Source organism: Callospermophilus lateralis, chromosome 10 (assembly GCF_048772815.1).
Source record: "Callospermophilus lateralis isolate mCalLat2 chromosome 10, mCalLat2.hap1, whole genome shotgun sequence".
Lineage (NCBI taxonomy): Eukaryota > Metazoa > Chordata > Mammalia > Rodentia > Sciuridae > Callospermophilus > Callospermophilus lateralis.
Genome location: NC_135314.1, coordinates 124798299 through 124819328, shown reverse-complemented (window position 1 = coordinate 124819328; position 21030 = coordinate 124798299). Strand labels below are relative to the sequence as shown.

Below are 21030 nucleotides of genomic sequence, written 5' to 3'. Positions count from 1 at the left end.
TCAGCTCTGCACAGAGCAATCTGGTGGGGATTTTGAGTACCCACTGAAAGGATCATTCATGCACTTGGATATTCAGGCTTCTGTTTCTCTCCTTGAAGTGGGAGATGAGGTTGCTTGCTGTGTGAAGCGGGTAGGATGGGGTTCAAAGTGCAAGGAGCATGGGAGAAGTTTGGCATCACCATTCCACAGCGGAGGTAGACTCAACCAGAGGAATCCAGTCTTTCCAGGAAGGGTGGAGAGCTCACTCGGGGTTGATGGTCACAGGATTTCAGTAGTACGTGGCTCCTGGCAATCAGGCTCATGGATCTGTCTTTGGTTGACTTTGGATAATTGTATGGTATGAAAAGATAGTGGCCCTCCAGGCTGAGGGTATGGGAGAGGGCACTGTGAATTACATTAGGAAGGATAGGGATGAGAAGGGGCTGGTGCACTGGGAGGAACAGAGACCCACAGGGCTAGGTGGGGCCAACAGAAGCACCAACTCCGTGGTGATGGTGGGGAGTGGTGTGTCCCTGCACCACAGCCAGGTGGGGGCTCCGAGGAGGAGGAGCTGTGGCACCTGAGACCAGAAGACTTTGATCTCCAGGTCATAGTGACTGCAAGTACAGTGACATCGGTCTCCAGGTGGTCGTAGTGGGTGCCCTAGCTGTCGGGGATGACACCAGGGGATCACCAGGGCATGCGTCCGCGGTGGGTTGTGTCTTGCTCTTTCCCGCGGCCTCCCCAGTGGGCCACTTTCCATGATCAAATATCAGACTCACCAAAGCTGCCAGAGCTATTGTCCCAAACCAAAAAAAAGGCTGAAAGGCCTCCGGGAGGCCGGTGAGCAGCAGGCCGAGGGTGACACATGGGTCCTGATGATCTTGTCCTCAGCTGCCATCATAGCACCCCGGGACACCTGCTCAGGACAGGCACCTCTTGACACGCAGCCCCCAATACACATGCCCCCTCAATGGCCTCCCACAGCCCCGAGGTCACAGAGTTCAGGTTTGCTGTCATTTCCACACTAAATTCCCATTTCCTGAGACACCTTCTGGTTCCCATAATAATGAAGAAGAGCTTCAGGAACACTCCAGGCTAGGGGGACCCAGGAGACAGAGGTGGGCAGCAGGATCACTGACCTCCTGCCTTCTGACACCGTGTTCTGCATGATTTCCCCTCGGGTGGGAGTGGTTGGTGGGGACGCTGGCTGATTTCCCTGAAGGCAGAGGGATCCTTCAGGTTGTGCCTGGGTCCCTCTATTCCCATCCAGGGCTCTGGAATTGCTGAGTGCAGTAGGAGGGGAGAGAGGACCCTGGTTGGTCTTGGAAAGGAGGCTGGGCTATTTCTGGCCCTGCATTAACCTGCTGGGGACTTAGGGAAGTCCTTTCCCTGCTCTTGCCTTCAGCACTCTAGTCTGTAAATTGTTAAGAGTTGACAGAAAACTGAATGACCTCAAATGTCTTCTCAAAGCTCAGCATTTCTGACCTCTAGATTTCTAGATGAACAGTTCCCACCCAAGCAGGCATCCGACTCAGGAGAAGAGCTAATTAAACACAGATGTCTGGAGCCACCCCAGGTTCTGATTCAGTAAGACTGGGTGGGACTCCAGATTCGGCATCTCTTACCAATTCCCAAGTGATGCTGATCTGGAAACACATTTTCAGAACCTAGCAGAGTCCAGTGGATCTTGAGGAAGAACTCCCCCCCCCCACACACACACATACACATTGGAGATAATATCAGAAATGATGGGCCCCTCCTCCTCCCCGCCCCCAACACACATAGTGGGTGGGTTAATGAAGGAAGAAAATGTGGCTCCCAGCCTGGGTGGGGAGCTGAGACCCTAGTCTGAAGCCCTCACTTTCTCTCCCACTCACATCCCTTTGAGCCCCACCCCGTAACTCAGACGATATTCTTCTTTTGTAGAATAGCGTGGGATTGCAGCTGCACACCCAAAGAAGTCTCCTGTCCCCAGGTGCCTCGGAGGTAGGGGAGGGAGATGAAAGGAAGTGTCGGGGCCATCTCAGAGCAAAAGCAAACACGAAGTCAAAGTCCACAATGAAGGAAAACAAGGAGAAAAATAATTAATTCTGCTTTTGTATTCATACCCCGTCTCCAAACTAATTGCTTATTTGTTTAATCTACTTTGACCAGAAGTGTTACTGCACCAAAAATATTTAATGAGTCAGGCTTCCTAATGTAAAAAATCCAAGCATATTTGTGCAATGAAATGCATTTTCATCGACAGAGGGAGAAGCTGTTATCTGAGCAGGACCTTCGCCGTAGAGCCTTCTCCTAGAATAGAAATGTCAGAGGAAACACAACTCATCTGTGTGCGTATTATACTTCTTTGTCATGGGCCTAAAGTCTTTAGCTGACATTTGGATACGAATTTTATTTCTTTCCTATGGTTATGTTTAACATGAGAGAAAATGTTGGCCAGTCACTCCCATTCCCTCACCCTCAATTCCACCACTCACACCTTCTAGGAATCCACATAATTTAATCTCAGGCCTCAAAGGGACTCCGAAAGACTTCCAGAAGTTTTAGAATGTGTCTTCAAAACCCTACAGGGTCTCTGGAGATGTGAAGTGGATTGGCTTCTGGGTGCCAAAGCCCCACCTCTGATTCTTCCAGAGCATCTCTGAATTGTTCTGATCACACTTTATACTTTATCCTTTGGAGAAAGGATTCCATGGCTTAAAACTTAAAACAAACAAACAACAACACACACACACAAAAAAAAAAAAAAAAAAAAAAACCACAGAAAAGAAAGTTTAGAAAACCACTGATGTTAGAGTAACAATTCAACCAAAACATCTCTGTGAGGTGGGATGGACCCAATTCCCAGGGGTCCTCACCTACACAGTGGAGTTTCCTGTCTTCACTTCCTTGGAGCCCCCATAGTCAGAAAACTCTATATTCCTGCTGAATCACAGGCTGGCTTCTCCCTCCCACCCCTTCCTCCTGCGCAGCCCAATATCTATGTTTGATAGACCTAAGCCATTTTCTGACCCCTTTTTCTCCTGAAAAGAGACCAGCAATTCCAGTAAGAGCAACGCTGTTCAACATTTAATCTATGCTGCTAACAAGTGGGAAGAATGTTAAAATTGGGTTTCCTGCCCTCAAGACTTTACTCCAGTGATGGAGACCAGGCATGAGCACCTGGAAAGTTAAATCACAGTGTACTGTGTCCTAAGCTGTGTGAGTATTTGTACTTCTCTGTCATTTCAATGACAAATGATAATACTCAATGAGAATTACAAACTATGAGAACTTTGAGTTGGGAGGTGAGAAGAGCCTGGCAAGGCTCAGCCAAGGGCAGGATTCCGATCCACCTGTGGCTTTGAAGGCCAGTGGGATTGTAAAGACAGGTGGACAGAGGGGGTGGTCCTGTGGACAGACACTGCAAAAGCTGAGCTCTCTTGGAACACAGTGAGTAGAGCAGTTAGATAAAAGCCTTACGTTCCTGAGCCTGCCGTGGTCAGTGCCTGCCACATTTTTAAATACCAAAGAGAGAGTTGGAACTTTTTCCAGTGGGGATCCACTGAAGGTGTTTGAGCACCAGAGTAATGTGGGTAAAATCCATAGGTTTAGAAAGACTAACGTGGCTACGGTGTAGTTTGAAGTGAAGAAGTCCCCGGGGTAGACAAGAGAGCTGGGATAGAAAGGTGAGGTTTAAGGAGATCCAGGTGACAAGGTCTTTGGGTGGGCCATGACATGTCTCTTCCCCTGAGTCACCAGATCTCCTTATCCTTAAGAATGAGGCACCCATCATTTACTTTCCAGATTACTTCTCAGACAAACCAGGTCATCTTGAGACGTCACAGGGAATGCCAGCCTCTTGCGGAGCATGTGCCCGTCACTTCAGCCTCTAGAGGGTCCAGCTCTTTCTTGGCCTCCCTGTCTCCAAGCCTGTTCTTTCCCATCATCTCCACCCTGTCTCGGTCGACATATTTATTTATCCCCTCTCAGGCATTTATTAAATAAATACCCACAGCTGTCCCTGGATTGTGTTTTCACAACACCCTGGGGAACTGTGCCCAGGGGTTGATTTGCATATTCCAACAGTGGTGGACCCAGAAGGAGAGAGTTTGGAGCCATTGCTGAGTGGCAGCCTGACAGGTGGGATCTTGTGGGAAGGAGCAATAGACCCCACAGGGGCCTATGAAAAATTCATAACATAAGGATTAATATTCCTGCTTTGCAGTTGAAGAATTGGAGATCCAAAGAAATTAAGGGTTTGGGTGAACCTTAGCCCAAGGTCACACAGTGAGCAGCAGGTGGCAGAGTCGGAATAGGAACAAAGCATCCATAGGACTCTGAACATAACCCTTCTTCACTTTTGCTAATGCCAACTGCGCCGAGCTGGGGTCCTAGGCTCCTCACTACTCCTTGCCTCACCTGTTCTCCTCAGAACTATAGTTCATGGTATAGATTGCATGTGGTAAGTCCAGGAAAGATTTGGCTGGGAAATGCTATTCTAGATAGAAGAGCAGGAGTTGGTATTTCCCCTATGGTCTAGCAATCCCAATCCTAGGTATATCCCCAAGTGAAGAGCAAACATAATGTCCACACAGAAACTTCTAGATGAATACTCACGGAAGCATTAATCTTAATATCCAAGATATGGAAACAACCCAAATGGGCATTTATCCTGGAAAACGCAAATGTCCATGGTGGGTAAAAATAGTTACTAACCCTCAGATATACATGGCTCAGGCTGTGTCTGTGGTGTCATTCTGTAGGGTCATTATGAAGACCCCCCCTATATGAAATGGCCAGGAAAGTGACCCCACCCTGCACACCATGAATTATGCTTCTCTGTAAGGATCTCCTTGGAAAGTCTGAATATGCAAGGCCCTCAGACTAGAGAGACTATGACCTTCCAGGAGACTTGCTATGACTTTTGCCTAAGTTAGTAGGAGCTCAGCTGTGTCCGCACCTCCTCCAGCCACGAGAGATGGACTCAGAGGAAGGCTGTCCCACCTGCAGAAGGATCACTGTTGTCCCTTTCAGATAAGGTTTGCTGAATCCCCAAATCCAAGCCTCACACTTTTATAACCTCTTTAAATATTTCACTCTAACGGAACAACTTGATCGTGAATTATATTTGGGTTTTGCTATTATTTTTCTTTCACACTTCTTAGAAATACTTTTGATATCTTAATAAAACAATGCATTAGGCTCACATAATTTATTAAATCTCCAAATGGATTAGGGCTAAAACTGTTGAAAGAATTATTTTGACCCAAAAATCAATTAAGAGATTATGAAGTACTTTCTAATAAGCAAAGATAATGCATTAGAACTTAGTGATTGTCCTAGGAAAAAAAAACTATTAACTCATTCTCACATTTTGGAATCTGAGATGCTTAATGGTTGGGGGGAAATACCCCTATTAAATAAGGAAAACAAAATGAGTAAGAAGAAAACTTTGAACTTGACTGAGTCTATAACTAAATGGTCCAGAAATGTATGGCCCATGGGAACCTGAGGTAGGATATAGCAAGGCATCTGTCCCTCGGGACTCCAGGTGTCCAAATTTGGAGCTTCTACCTTCTGAGATAAAGCCATGTCACCATCCCAGACCCAGCTTGGGTGTCAAGGTTTGAAGTCCCCATGACCCCCTTCAGAGTCCTTCTTACGCATGGTGGGCTGGCTGGTGGCCTGCCAGGCCCGATCACTGATGCTACTGATCATGACAAGTGACCCGTGACTAATTTGAGTTGACAGTTGTTCCATGTCATCCCTGAGACCTTTCCAGACTAGTAGCTGGGACCATTGTGACTCTGTAGTTTAACCATATCTGACTTGTCAGTTCAGGTAAGAACATTCTGGGCACTCCCTCTGCTATTTGTGATATGCTACCTTGGATCTGTCTGCTTCTCAAGCATTTTGGGAATAAGATCTCTCCAAAGTCTTTATGCACAAAAACAGAGCCAAATGACTCCCACCACCCAGACTGCCCTTATCTCCATCCCTGAGCTCCTTGACCAATGATGTTTTAATTTAATTTCTGCTTCTGATAAGTTTAAAGTGCCTCTTACTATTGGCTGTGGACTCTCTTAGTAGACACTTCTGGATCTGTCTTTGTTTGAACCCAGGATGATTTTTTTTCCTTGGGGACTGAGAGACAAATGCTTCTCTGGGTCCTGGTGTCCTCTTGAGTCAGTATCTCCATCTTTCTAAGAGGGGCAGGGCAATTGGGATTCCGTTTGGAGGTACTGAACGGCTCCTTTTTAGGTCAAATATCTTTATTAAGCCTACAATACCTTCTTTCCAAATAGGTCCTAGACTAATTCTTCTAATGCTTTCTTCTTATCTTTTCCTATTTGTTTTTTTTTCCACTTGTGAATTCTTCATTTTCATTTCTTTTTCTTGGTAGAATGTTTAATTTATTCAGAAGATTTGTGTGTGATTTCAGCCATCCAATGAAACTGCTCCTTCATCTGAGGATTATGGAGAAGAGAGGACCGGCCAGAACTGACTGTGGAAATCAGTGTATTGAGGGGGGTCCTGGGGGGGGAGTGCCTCTTTGAATTAATTTCCTCCCTCTTTCATCTACCTTAGTTTTGCTAGAAGTTGGTGTTCTAGTGAACACCTGAGCTCATTTTTATTATTTTCTGTTTTGTCTGAAGGTTTCATAGCACATAAAACGTCAGATGTCACGGTGGCATTTGCCCTTGAAGAAGGAAAAAGCAAATTCATCACTGTGGGTGATTGCTGATGGCGTAGCACCAAACGTGAGCGGCCCCTCATTTCCAGGGAGGAAAAGAAATACTTTCTTGCTTTCTGTCATGTGCTCGATCCCATGGCAATCAAATTTTAAGACATTTAGAGTGACCTGTGTGAGGACACCCAGCCTTCCACAGGGACTGTAACCATCGTGTCATCTCCATAAATCCCAGAGATGCAGACAGGGATGACCATCGCACTCTGGCAACTTCTCCTGGATCCACGCACCGCTAATTGGCTTCGGGGTGGTCCAGACCATCTGTAGAAGCAGGGGTGTTCCTCTCAATGGATTGCAGCTATTGATTGCCTCTGGACCCCTCTCCCCCATGATTGCCTCTTTATAGTCTGACCCCTACTAGACTTCAAGGACCCGGAAGGCCAAACTGTGCCTCTCTTACCTGTCCTTGTGTCCCCACTGATTAGAGCAGGTCTGGCATGGCATTTGGCATTTCCATGATGGCTTTCTGGGGAATGGAGGTGAGGAGAAGAATGATGCCCAGGAAAATTCTCAGGATCCATCTTTCCAATTTTTTAATAAGTGATATTTCAGCTCTCCAGGCACAGGGATCCTGAAAACCTGCAAGGCCATGCCATGATTGGCAACCTGTAAGTTGTGCTTCTATGTAGACCTGCAAGGGCAGCCCGGATGGTGGTGTGCAATGGGCAAGAGCAGGGTGATCAGGAGAATTTTGTACACTCCCATCTTGGTGCCCACTGGGATCCCCACATGATCTGGACTGACTCCAGGAAACCTTGGACTGCCTTAGTCCTCTCCCATGCCCAGTGCATACGGGTCTTGGAAAGATACTCATGGGCCATCCACGTGGTTAACCATGGAGCCTGTTGCTAAGTCTGGGCTCAGGTCCTAGTTTCATTTTACCTGGCTTAGCATCAGCCTTTTACATTTTGTCCTCCCAGGGACACTTATTTCTCTGTGTTTCTAGGAAATCACCCTCCCCTAGCTTTTCTTCTTTCTTATTGGCCTTTCTCAGCACCCCCCTTTTAAAAAATTTTTATTTTTTTATTTTTTTAGATATACATGACAGTAGAGTGTATTTTGACATATCAAACACCCATGGAGTATAACTTCCCAATTTTGTGGTTGTACATGACGTAGAGTTACACTGGTCATGTGTTCATATGAGAACATAGCAAAGTTATGTCCAATTCATTCTACTGTCTTTCCTATTCCCATTCCCCCTCCCTTCCCTTTATTCCCCTTTGTCTAATCCATTTAATTCCTATTCTTCCCTCCCCTGTTTATTTTTTTGTTAGCAGCTGCATATTAGAGAGGAAATTTGGCCTTTGGTCTTTTGAGATTAGCTATTTTTCACTTAGCATGATAGTTTCCAGTTCCATCCATTTAATAACAAATGCCATAATTTCATTCTTCTTTATGGCTGAGTAATGTTCCATTGTGTATACATACCACATTTTCTTTATCCAGTCATCTGTTGAAGGGCACCTGGGTTGGTGCCACAGCTTGGCTCTTATGAATTGAGCTGCTATAAACATAGATGTGGCAGCATCACTGTAATATGCTGATTTTAAACTGAGGAGTGGGATAACTGGTGGTTCCATTCCAAATTCTGAGGAATTTCCATACTGCTTTCTAGAGTGGTTGCACCAATTTGCAGTCCCACCAGGCAATGTATGAGTGTACCTTTTTCCCCACATCCTTGCCACACTTATTGTTACTGGTATTCTTGATAATTGTCTCAGGCCCCTTTGCTGTTTTCTTCTATTTCATGCATCTCAGAGCATCTTAGAGCATTCCACTTGTTCTCTTTGTGGTCTGTCAATACTACTGCTTTTCGTATCTTTGACATAATGATGGCTCCAAATCTCTGTCTCCAGTCTGGACCTTATACCTACTCAACATCTTCCCAGAGACACATGGACAGCTCAAACCCATGGGTCCAATGAGGTGCACCTGCTCTTTCCTCCAAACTGCTTCTATGAGTGTTTTCCCTTTCTAATTAAAGGGAGCCCTGTAGTTCTAGTTGTTCAAAACAGAAGCCATGCAGTCATTTGGACTCTTCCATTTCTTTCGCATCCCATATTGATGGAGATAGTCTAAATACTAATGCTTCTTAAATTACAGTTAGAGTTACATCACAATAACCATCATATATTGAAAATGTCATAAAAGTGCATCTATCAAACATAACCTACTGAACATACACGGATTTATCCAGCCTGAATTAAATGTGCTCAGAACATTGACATCAGCCTGTAGTTGAGCAAATCATCTAGCCCAAGGAAATATTTTATTTTGTTATTGTTTCGGTCTCAACCATAATTTTTTTTATTTATTTATTTTTAAAAATTTGTTCTTTTTGTATATATATGACATTAGGGTGTATTTTGACATTATACTTGCATGGAGCATAACTTATTCTAATTAGGATCCCATTATCGTTGTCTGTGATGAGGATTTCCACTGGTCACGTATTCACCTATGAACATAGGAAAGTTCTGTCCAAGTCATTTTTACTGCCAAAGTCTATTTTATAATAAAGTATTGAATATTTCATAATTTATTAGATTTAGTGAATACCTGTAATCCAAAAAATACTAGCAACGTAGTGCACCATGGGATATGAGGTTGCTTACCCTCAAATTTGCACAGCTGACTGGTAGCTGTGGCTCGCAGCCCCTGCCAGCATTGAGGGAATATTGTACGCCCGCCCCATTACGAGGCTGGGAAAAGAGCAAAATTCAAAATTAGAGGTGCGGGTTCTACTGAACACATATCAGTTTTGCAGAATGATGAAGTCAAAAAAATCTAACTGTCCTTAAGTCTGGCTATCCAGGGTCCAACCACCTACCTCCATTGCTCAGCGTCTGTCCAAGTAACCACAGTCTCTCCCAGCCGTGGCTCTAGGATGAACGGCAGGTCCTCCTGATTTTACATGGCCCTGCAATCTACTTGCCACACAACAGAAGGTGACACAATGAGCACACATGTCACGCTGTGTCACTGGGCAGGGACACCCTCCTATGGCTCCTGTTCATTCAGAGTAGAAGCCAAAGGGGTCCAAAAGCCATTGGGTCTCCTCTCTGCTCCAGTCCCACTGGCTCCACAATGCTCCCAGGTCAGACCCTCTGCTCGGCTGTCCCCTCTTAAATGCTGTTCCCTAGAGATCTTCATACCTCCCTCCCTCGCCCCCTCCACCCTGCGCTCCTGCATCTGCTTCCCAGGGAGGCTCTCGCTGCCCACACGCTTCCCACACTGCAGCAGGCAGTCTGAGTCCCTCCTGCTGCCCCTTTCCCTGTTGTCTGTCTGTACCATCTTTTAACATTCCTTGTGATTTATTTATTACTTCTAGCCTCTGAATCTCTTCATTGAAAAGTAAGCTCCAAAGTGGGTGCATTGGTGCCCACCTGTAATCCCAGCAGCTTGGGAGTCTGAGGCAGGAGGATCACAAGTCCAAAGCCAGCCTCAGCAATTTAGTGAGGCCCTAAGCCATTTAGCGAGAACCTAGCTCAAAATAAAAAATAAATAAATAAAAGGGCTGGGAATGTGGCTCAGTAGTTAAGCATCCCTTAACCACTGAGTATCAAAAAAACAAAAAAAGAAAAAGAAAAAGAAAAGAAAAGAAAAAAAGAAAGTTCTAAGAAAGTAAGAAATTGTATTTTCCCACTATGATCTCTCTAGAATCTAGAATGGTGCCTGGCATGTGGTAAATGCTCAGTAACTATTTAAAGAATTAAGCTGGGCCATACTCTCAAGTTGGAAGGAAGAGAAAATGTGACTCTGGTGAATGAATCAGGATCAAAAATTGTTTCAACTTTCTAAATTAATAGGCCAAATTTAACATCACGAAGGGTAAAGAGATACAGGTAAATCCCCGGAGCTGAAAGCCAACCCTACAAACAAAAGATGAGAACACACCAGAGGGAAACCTAAAGTTCACTTGTGAACTGTGACTTCAGAATTGAACGGCAGGGACATGTTTTTGATCCAAAGGTGAATGGTCACATTGCAGATGTAGAGTACACGGGTCCTGGTGGCACGTGTTTTACCCTGTCTTTGTAGCTCAAACAGTGAGGAGAGAATTGGGTTCATCTCTGGGTCTCACGCCTAAGGCGAGATTTAAATAACCTGGGCCCCATTTGTAAAAGATCTACCTTGGGTAGCATGTTCTTTTCATGGAGGGAAAAAAAATGTTTCTAGCACCTGGCTATTCTTTTAAGCAAAAAAAAAAAAAAAAAAAAAAAAGCCCTCAGGGATGATCTAACTAGTTTCTATAGATATTTGACGAGCCAGTCTGTGGAAGAGGGAACATGCCGTATTACCTTGGTTGGCAGAGCTGAGACCAGTGGGAAGAAGACAAATTTCAGATAAGGCTAAGGAAGGTATGTAAATTGGTGAGAGTTAGAGAAGTCTAGAGCAACAGCTCCCGGAGGCAGCCAAGGCTTCCATCCCTGGGTACACAGCAGGCGCTTGGCAGCAAATATTTGACAGGGAAATTGTAGGGGGATTCAAGACAACATGAATTCGGGTCCTGCAGGAGTCAGACAGCAAGAAGAGTTTAGACATGCAGGAGGTTTATTGGGGGACATGTGACAGGAGCCAGAGGCGGGTGGGAGCACCATCAGGCCACAGTGAAGGTCTGATCCCCTGAAGGAGAGCGGGAAGGAAGGGGGATTGGGTGGGGAGAGGCTTACACTGCGGTGCTACTCCTAGGAAGCATTGGAAAGGTCTACGGAGAGTTCTTGAGCCACAGTTGCCCTACAGCAGTGTCCCATATCTGGCAGAGAAAGGGCCTGCGACTCTCAGTCACCAGCTGGGGGCAGCCTGTGGGAAGCAGACCTCTGTATGAATGTGGTGATAGCTTTCAGAGAACTGCACTTATAGGCACTTACACCCCTGGGGGTAGGAGCTCTGGAAAGGCGTATTTTCTTGGCACACATGCCCTCTCTATTGAGAGTTGAGCAAACTGACCTTCACAGCCCCAGATGACCCTCTGCTTGCAAGGCCTCATCCCATCGCTTCTTGCTCCTGCCTGGGAGCACCTCCAGAACACATGATCTGTGTCCCCTCCCCCAGCCCAGGCTGTGCATACAGTTGGCACACACGGAGGGTCCAAGAAGTGGAGACGGCTACATGCAGCCTCCCTGTGATCCACTAGCTGTGCCCTGTAATTGCAGGTCTTAGAGGGAATCTATTAACTTAAATTGAGGATAGTAAATGTCACTCAGCCACAGTCCCCAGAGAAACCCTTGTACAGTGGAGTTTGAGTGAGAAAGCGACCTTCATCACTGCAGAAGTGCCAGGACTAAAGGGAACAGCCCCTGAGCAGAGCACATTCTGAAGCTCCATCCATTACTCGCCTCTTCCCCTGGAAAGACAGCCCTCGTTTATCATTTCCAGACTGTTTTCATTTTACTTACACCGTGTGGGAAATGTTGAATTGGGCAATAAATGTTATTTCTAAACAGAGATTTTTCTAATCAACTTTGCAGATTTTGGAATTATGATCTTGTTTCCAAATGTTTGGCTTGTGGATTGTTTCTTCATTTGTATTCGTGAGCTCCTGATTGCAAATGTCCTCATTCAGAAAACTCTCGACAGTACCTCTGTTGTTGGTCCATGTTTGTGTCTTCTTAAAGGATGGCTCTTCACTTCCTTTGGAAATAACAGTACAATCGTACATGCAATACCAGAAAGAAATATTGGCTGGAATGTTCTTTCTGTTGCACAGTAATTCTGTACTGACCAGTTCTACTTTCTCGATATCCTCTCTTGCCCCCAGGATCTTCTCTGCAATTGCTCAGCCCATTATTTAAAGACTGAGGTTCCTTCAACACCTTCTGCTCAAAAACATTCCATCGTTTCTCGTTTCCTTCTGTCTTTTCCTCTCACTCCTCCAACCCTCTCTCGTTTGGGACAAGCCTTTGTTCTCTCTGCCATGAAAATCCCACATCTATTCCAGTCCCTGCCCACCCATGCTTTCCTCTGCTAAGTGACCACCTGACTCTCCTCCATCATCTTAATCTATCCCCAGGACCAGCTCAGCTGATGGGAAAGAAAAGGCAGAGTTCAAACCCAATGACTGACCCCTGAAAGACGGCACTTCTCCTGTTATCAAGCCTATGTTCAGCTCCTCTGTCTCTTCCTCTCTCCGCAGCCCCCTCCACTGTTCCCATCATGCACCAGGTCAGTGCCACCATGAGGAGCATCACCCTGTCATGGCCACAGCCGGAGCAGCCCAATGGCATCATCCTGGACTATGAGATCCGGTACTACGAGAAGGTGAGCCAGCCCTGCGTGCAGGCCTGCAAGATCAGGGCCAGCCACTGTTCCATGGGTGGTGTCTGGCTGAGGTCCAGAAGAAGGGTGGAGGGCGTCTGAAGGGAGGGAGGAATATGGGGACTGAGGTCAGAAGTTAGCCAGATCTGCCCTGGCAAAGCCTCTGAAGCCCAGGCCCTCTCCACCAACTAAACAGAGACCACACTGCAGTCTGGGCTGTTATCTGGGCTGGATGGGGCAGGACCAGACCCTTCTTCCAATCACGTGTTCACTTCCAGTCATGTGATCGGATGCAAATGCTGCAAAACAGTCCCATTATCTGAACCTTCAGAGGATAATTGGTTTTGTAGAACTCTGGTTGCCAAAGTTTTTGATGATGTGCCTCTAATATAAGTTTGTCTACTTATAAATCATATGCCTATGCCAGTGCATTAATATATTTGTAGAGGTATAAAAACCTTTAAAAGGATGAGATTCAAGTTAAGAGAAATAGAAAGTTATGTGTTCTTTTCCTCAACCGCTCTTTAGCACCTGCTGCTGGAGCTACAGTAGAGCGTGGTGCTGCGAAGGAATGGGGCCGGGTGGTGGGGGGGTGCCCTGAGGGTTGGTCCCTGACTGATGGGCCAAGGGATCAGGGCTTCCCTTTCAGCCTGGTGAACTGCAGCAGGTGCAAAGCTCGCAGGAGAGCACAGTGCCTTCTCCACCAACTCAACCCAATGCTTGTCAAACACCAGATTCATTCATTTTTGTTGTTGTTGTTGTTGTTGTTCCAGAAGTATTTATTGATTACCTACTCTATTTGGCAGGTACTATCCTAAAATAGATTAGTGATCAAATTCGATTAGTGGACAAAAGTTCTGGCCCTCAGGGGGGTTCCTTTTCAATAGAGGTAGACAGAAAATGAACAATGAGCATGAGTGGTACAAAAGAAAAAGTTAGGGCAGGGTAAATGGGATCGGGAAGGTCAGGCTTGGGAGAGGAGTAGATTACAGAAGTAAATAGAATGGTAAAGGGAGGTCTCTTGGAGAAAATAAGATCTGAGTGAAGATCTGAAGAAAATAAGGTTGTTGTAAAGCAGTTATCTAGGAGAGGAAGAGGCAATAGATTGTGCAAAGGTCCTGAGGCAACATTATGCCCGGTGATTCACTGAGCAGGAAAGAAACCAGCATGAGAATAAGAAACCAGAATAAAGCAAGCAACGGGTAATTAGGACACATGAGGGAGTTGACCAAGGGGATGTAATCTTGTTCATCCTTAGATAATTGAGTGATCTGGGGAGATATAGCAAGCAGGTTTAGGAGCAGAAGAGGAAGAAGATCTGCTTTACATTTTGGACATTATTCAGACTGCCCCCATTGAAATAGGACTGCTGAATTTATAACCATCTATACGGAAGATGGATGAATCCAACAAGTTGGATTTGGGGTGTGGGACTGTTTTGGCTGAGCTACTGAAAGGATGTAGCCACCATTGACTGAGAGGAGAAGGGCTGTGGATAGAGCATATTGGGGGTGAAAAAAGGAACTGGAAGTTCAGCTCTGGTCTAAATTGCCAGTAAGAGAGCTGAGTAGACAGTGGAATAGGTAGTTACCTGTACCTCTCTGGAGTTTAAGGTGGGGACCAGGATGAAGAGGTCCATCTGGGATGTCAGTGGATGATATGAAAGCCCTGAGTCTGGATGAGGCCATCCAGTGGTTCAATAAGAAGAGGATCAAGCCAGGGGGCTGGGGTTGTGGCCAGAGGTAGAGCACTCACCTAGCATGCGTGAGGCACTGGCTTCGATCCTCAGCACCACATAAAAATAAAATAAAGGTATTGTGTCCACCTATAACTAAAAACAAATAAATAAATATTTTTTAAAAAGAAGAGGATCAAAGGCAGAGACTAACACCACTGCCTATGGTCACCATGTTGAATAGGGAGCATGACTACACCAGTTTCCAGTGTCCTTCACAACTAACCAGCCATGCAGCAATGGACACATTCTTTAAACATTCTAGATCATGGTTTTCACATTGTGCAATGACTTACCTCCTAAAAAGTGGGGGTCCAGTGGATCACCAAGCTAGTCTGCGAGAAGGTGTACCACCCTTTCGCCAGTAGAGTCGAACTTGCAAGCAAGAGGGAGGTGTAGACAGTTCTGCTCTCTTTAGGGAATATGGGATTGTTTTATGCAAATAATTCAGTGAATTGGGGCTAATTTAAACCATCTGGACTCATAAGCACCCATTATGTATCATCTGCTTTAATTGGGGGGGGGCCCTTATTTACTCAGTAGTTTTTGATAGTTAATAAAATAAATGTTGACTCACCAACACATGTTGGACCAACCCGTTTGAACCTGTTAATCGCATGAACCAGCTGTTCCTATGAATGTGGACCTAACAGTTCCAGAGTGCACGGTCTGTGGCATGATGTCAGAGTCCCTGGCAAGGACCACCCGTCCTCCTTACCCCACACACGAACTTGCAGCCCTATTGAAGGAACAGCTCAGCTCAAAATAATAATAATAATAATATTTTCCCTAGTGTGCACCAATTGAGTGTCAGGGGTTTTATGAGCAGTATCTTTCCTCTCATACCCCAGGGCAATAAGGGTTCGTATAATTGCTACAAGTAAAGAAACAGATGCATAAAGAAGTTAATAAAACACAACAAAAATCTTGTTCACAGTCACAGAGCTGGAAAGCAAGAGGGAGTCCTTGGTCCTCAGCAGGTGACAATATTGGGAAGGAGCTGAATGTACTGGAGACCATCTACTCCTCCTCCTCCTCTGCCTTCATACTTCTCCTCCTTCTAACATGCTGTACCCAGGGCAGTCCCTTCCGTAGGCAGCTAGGACAGGTAAAGGGCTTAATGACAGGCCTAGGATCAAAGCCACGAGGCTCATGCCTGGGTGCCTTGGCCTTGTGCTCCTCAACCCAGCCCAACCCAAGCTCCTCCGATGCCTTTCCCTTTATAGTTTAAACCTCCTCCCTTGAAAGATAGCAGTTAACCTTGACTTCTTATGCTACAAGAGAAACGTATTCTCCCATTTTAGGCTAGTTCCTTGCTTCTCATTAATTTATACCAATTATTAACAGACACACACATAGCAACTCAATGCCCGAGGCAACTTGCACATCTCAATGAAGCATATTATTGTCCTCACCCCAGAGGATAGAGAGATTTCCTTGGGAATGCAGGAGATTCTCTGCCCAAGCATTGGTTACCGTTCAGTATCTTACTGAAGACCCCCCCACTTATAAAAGTGCCCCACTATGAAATCCATTATGTTGCCCTGACCATTTCCGATATGACTAAAGCAAAAGACATTAGCCTGTGAGGGCATTTTGACATAATAACCGCAATGATAATTCATCATATATTGAGTACCTATTATGCTCCAGACATACGCAGAGATCTTATTCCTGATGCTTAAAAGGAAAAAAAAAAAAAGAAATATACTCAAAAACCAGACAATAACCAATTTCTAGATGATGAGACTAAGTCGCAGAAAGGTTAAACAACTTAGCCATGACCACACAGGTCACAGCTAGGAAGTCACAAAACCAGAACTGTAGACATTTTTATTAGATTTCAAAGACAGAAACTTCCGACTGAGCTCAGTAAGGGGGGTGGATCCAATCGCCATTGATGCCGAATGTCTTTAAATTAGTGAAGCCCCTGAAATAAGAGATGGTGTCTTAATATTAAATACAAATACTTGGAATCAGATATACCTGTCTGCTCTACATGATCCTGGAATATTGAATACAATCTTTCGAAAATGTAAACGCAAGTAGAATTCAGCCCAGTAGATTCCTGGATTCATTCCAAAGAAGAGACACTCATCCTCCCTCCATCCTATGCCACCTCTTCTCCCCCCACGGATGTTATGTCCCCTTCAACTAAACCAAGAGGCATAGGAGCAAGAGCTTGGTCATAGCTAATGTCAATAGAAGGGCGTGGCTGGGTTCCAATAGAGCTTTCTTCATAACATAGGAAAATTGGCCCATGAGTGGTAGTCTTGCAACCTCTGAAGACCCTCTCAGGTCACCTGTCCAACATCATCCTGGGGGTTTGTGCTTGGGACACCTTTCAATTTCACCTCTGAACAGAATCAAGGAGGCTCTGGCCTCCTCCAACAGCTCATTAATAGAATGTTCAGGTGCCATCCAACCTACGGCACTCCCAGAGCCTCTCCCAGGTTCTTCTCCTTCCCAATTTAATACATTTCCATTCATCATCTGCTCTTGTTTACTGTCTTGTAGCACTTTCCACTCCTGGTGGCACGCCTGTACACAAACCATGGGAGGAGCATCTACATCTGCTCCCGGCTGTCTTTATGATGAAGTATTTAGATCTTATGGGCACTTAATAATACCTGTCTAGGCGAGGATGGGTTTAAGTTTGGGGAGTTTCTACCCATCAAGTTTTAAGATCGTTTTCTTCTAGGAACTCTTTCAGAACCTTGACAATATCTTGCACCTGACCGATTGGCTCAAATCACTGGACGGAGGTGTGCTGTTGATTCCTTCACGTAGCGCTGAGTTGCTGGAGCCCCAGGCAGTGTGAGAGCTGCTCTAGGTGTTGGGGTTCAGGGGATGGAGAGAGAGGGAGATGTCAGCCCCGCCCTCGGCAGCTGAATCCTCTGTCTCCACATCTTCTAATACCATCAGTCATAAGCCACCTTTCTCATTGTTCTCACCCATTTGCCTGGAATTGATTAATGACTTTGTGGGGGGAACAAGCACGGATACTCCTTTTAATCACTGAACTTCTTCAAGATTGTGTGGACTATAAAGTGATTATGGGTTAATGTTCGGTCCTCACAATCCAAATGCCAATAGATCAGCACGCTTGTTTTTTTTTTTTTTCCTTATTTCTTCCTTTTTTTTTTTTTTTTTCAGTAAAACCGACTTAGTCAATGCTTCATTTATTTCAAGCAGTGCCTGATTCCATCTGATTCTAGTCAAACCAGGGAAGCCAGGCAGCCCTGGGATTTTATTCTTATCTGCAAGGTGATAAGGTGATTTTCATAGTTTCAGATCTCAAGTCTCCAATGTGTCAAAATAGTTATTACCAAAGTTCTAGATGACGTCTCTTCTCTATCAAGCAACCTTTTTTTCTGCTGAAACCCTGCTTGGGGGTGGAGATGGGAGTGGGAGACCCCCTACCTGCTGTTTAAGCTGAGCAAATGATGGATGGGCAGTCCCTCCCCAAGCAGTCTCATCCAGGGGCCATGGATAAACCCCTCCATTAGGCTGAGGATGAGTCTCTTTGTAACTTTAAACTGTCTGTTGGAGCTAGCCTCAAACCTGTGGTCCCTTATGACTGCCTCCAAATCACTCACGGCCGTCCCTACTCAGCCGTACTCCAGACTCGCCAGTTACTGGCTTTTGCATGTTTTATTCTGTCCCCATCTCCACAGCCATCCATGTGGCTGGACTTCTTTGATTTTCCACGACTCCACTCCTGCATGCTTTCCTGACTCTTCTTGGAATGGATCTCTTTCAAAGTCTGGACTTGTTGCCGTCTGGATATGTCCCCACAGCCCCCAAACTGCCCTAAATACTCAGTTAACACTGTGGTCATCTTTTGTATATTTTCCACTCTGCCCCTCCAAACTATTGCATCACCAGGCAAGAGGATCTTGCCACTGTACCCCTCAGTCCACGCATAATGCCCAGACATGCTCTTGTATCATAAATGTAACTGCCTGGTTGATTGAATGAAGGAGTGAATGAACACGCCCTCAGGTCACCTTAGCCCCTGCAAAGTAGATTTTTACACATGTAAAACAATGAGATTGATCATTGTGCTCTCTTCTTTTGTCTTGCTTCAATTCCCCAAGTTTCTCCTGTCATTTGACTGGGGATATAGTTTACAGACTCCTTGTCATGCAATTTTCTTCCCTTTGGTCACCTTGGCTCATGAGCCGTTGTGTCTGGAACTCATTACAGTCCCCCAAGGGGCTTCGGGATTCTCTCCAGTGACCCAAGCTCTTCAGTGTTGCTGAAGTCACCAGGATTAATGGTGCAGATAAGGATAGGCCCCGACTCTAAGCTCTTGTTTCTTCATACTTGGAGGTAGCCCTGAACCCTTGCAGAAGAAAGATATGTTCACATGAATGCAGTCAGAGACCAGGCCGATGTATGAGGTGCTGAGAGTGATTTGTAAACCAGAGGGACAGCAGTGAAGAGTCCGTGGACTAGGGCAGATAGACAGGCCTTTATAGAGAGGAGACCTTGGGAGATATAGCTGAAGCCACCTGGTGGGAGCAAAGGAGTCCTGCATAGAGGCCCCTCAGACTGGGAAAAAGGCCTCAGCAAAGACCCGGTAGCCGGGGTGTGGTCTCTGGAGGGACAGCAAGGCCACAGATGTAGGAGAAGATGAGAGACTGAAACTGACTTCATTATGAAGGACCTATAAACCTAGACTTCGATGTTTTGCCTTCATATGATGAAACTTTGCGGGGAGGTCAGAGACGGTCTAAGAAGTTTGGCACTGGCAGGAGGTAAGGTGAGTGTGGAGCATCACAAAAGATGGGAGGCTACCAAAGTCCAAGCACTGATCATATGTTAAATAAATCAGCAGCAAAGAGAAGAAGCAACCCTATAGCAGCAGTTATGATGGGTGGAAGAGCCAGGGTGGATACATACCTGTAGAAGATGGGGACTGGAGAGGACAGGGCAGAATGTGTAGGAGAAAGGCAGGAAGGTGGGGCTGACCCCTGGAGTAGGTGGAAGAGGTGAGGACGCAGGGAGAAGGGACATGCTCTTCTTGGATGATAGTGGCGGGGATCTAGGAAATGGGTCCCCAAAGACAGGCAAGGAGAAGGCAGAAGCAGATGTGGGAAGCAGTTCACAATGGGCTCAAACACGGCGGCAGAGGGGAGACAACATGTTCTGCCTAAGCATTTGAGGGAATTGCAGGAGCCATCTAGAACAGCTGCTATGAGGAGGGTACAAGGGACATCTTGAGAAGGAAGAGAAAAGCCTGCAGCTTAGCACACGCAAGATGAAGAGAGGCGGGCAAATGGCAGAGGCATACTACAAGTCTGCTTCTGCTGAGGTCAGAGAGATGACTTCTTGCAGATCTGCAGAACAAGGATATATGGGGCCTATGTGCTCCTGGATGGAGTGGGCTGGGTGATTGTTGGGGTCAGGAGCAGGCTGGTAAACCCTCCCTCTTGCTCTTCTGCAGGAGCACAATGAGTTCAACTCCTCCATGGCCAGGAGCCAGACCAACACGGCTCGGATCGATGGGCTGCGGCCCGGCATGGTGTATGTGGTCCAGGTGCGGGCCCGCACGGTGGCAGGATACGGCAAGTTCAGCGGCAAGATGTGTTTCCAGACTCTGACAGATGGTAAGAGCGCAGATGGGGATGAGAGTGGGTGGAGGCAATGAACAGGGCACAGGGCAGATAGTGGGGGAAAGAGAAGCAGCCCTGCAAAAGCTTATAGTCTCAGCCCAAATGCCAACTGGATTCCAGTGGAATGCCCTCAGGGGATTGCCCCCCAGCAAGGCCCTGTGCTTGTGTTTGATGCACGTGGGCTCTCTGAAGTCTGGCCTGTTTCTCACCCAATATGTGATTGGCTTTGCTTTTGAGGAGCTCTACATTACACATGGTCCAGCATTTGCACAGTAGTGAGGCCCACATATGCCCCAGGTGCCCTCTTGCCTCAGTACAAGGGTCCTGAAGCCTGTGAATATCATCCTCACTCCTGCCTCCCTGCTCTGTGCTTGGGATCTGGAGCTGAGCTCACAACCTGAACGCATGAGACTGTGTCTCCAGGATGGGAACAGAGAGATAGCACTTTGGGTGTGACAGCCATATGCATCCTGGGTCTCAGAATTCTTGGAGCAACTTCACGTGTGACCTGTAGTAGATGCTGCTCGGGTGTCTCCAGGGAGAACAGTCAAGCTGTTTCCAAGGCCATAAAGTCTATACCTCCAAATACTCACACTTTGGGGCTTTATTAGTTCCCTATTAAAACTACATCCCCCCAATCCTCTAAGACCACCTCCTTCATTAGTTCTGTAATCTGTTTTCCCAGTAGCCTTGAC

General features: G+C 46.1%; 1 protein-coding gene across 1 annotated transcript in view; it reads left to right on the top strand.

Annotated features, from left to right (window-relative positions):
• The window catches only part of Ephb1 (EPH receptor B1), a 280914-nt gene that overhangs the window by 180475 nt on the left and 79409 nt on the right, over positions 1-21030 (top strand). Inside the window, exons 5-7 of the mRNA XM_076867077.2 lie at positions 12858-12982; positions 13644-13646; positions 20167-20329. Coding sequence (XP_076723192.2) covers positions 12858-12982; positions 13644-13646; positions 20167-20329 — 291 coding nt within the window. The remainder of the gene's footprint in view (positions 1-12857; positions 12983-13643; positions 13647-20166; positions 20330-21030) is intronic.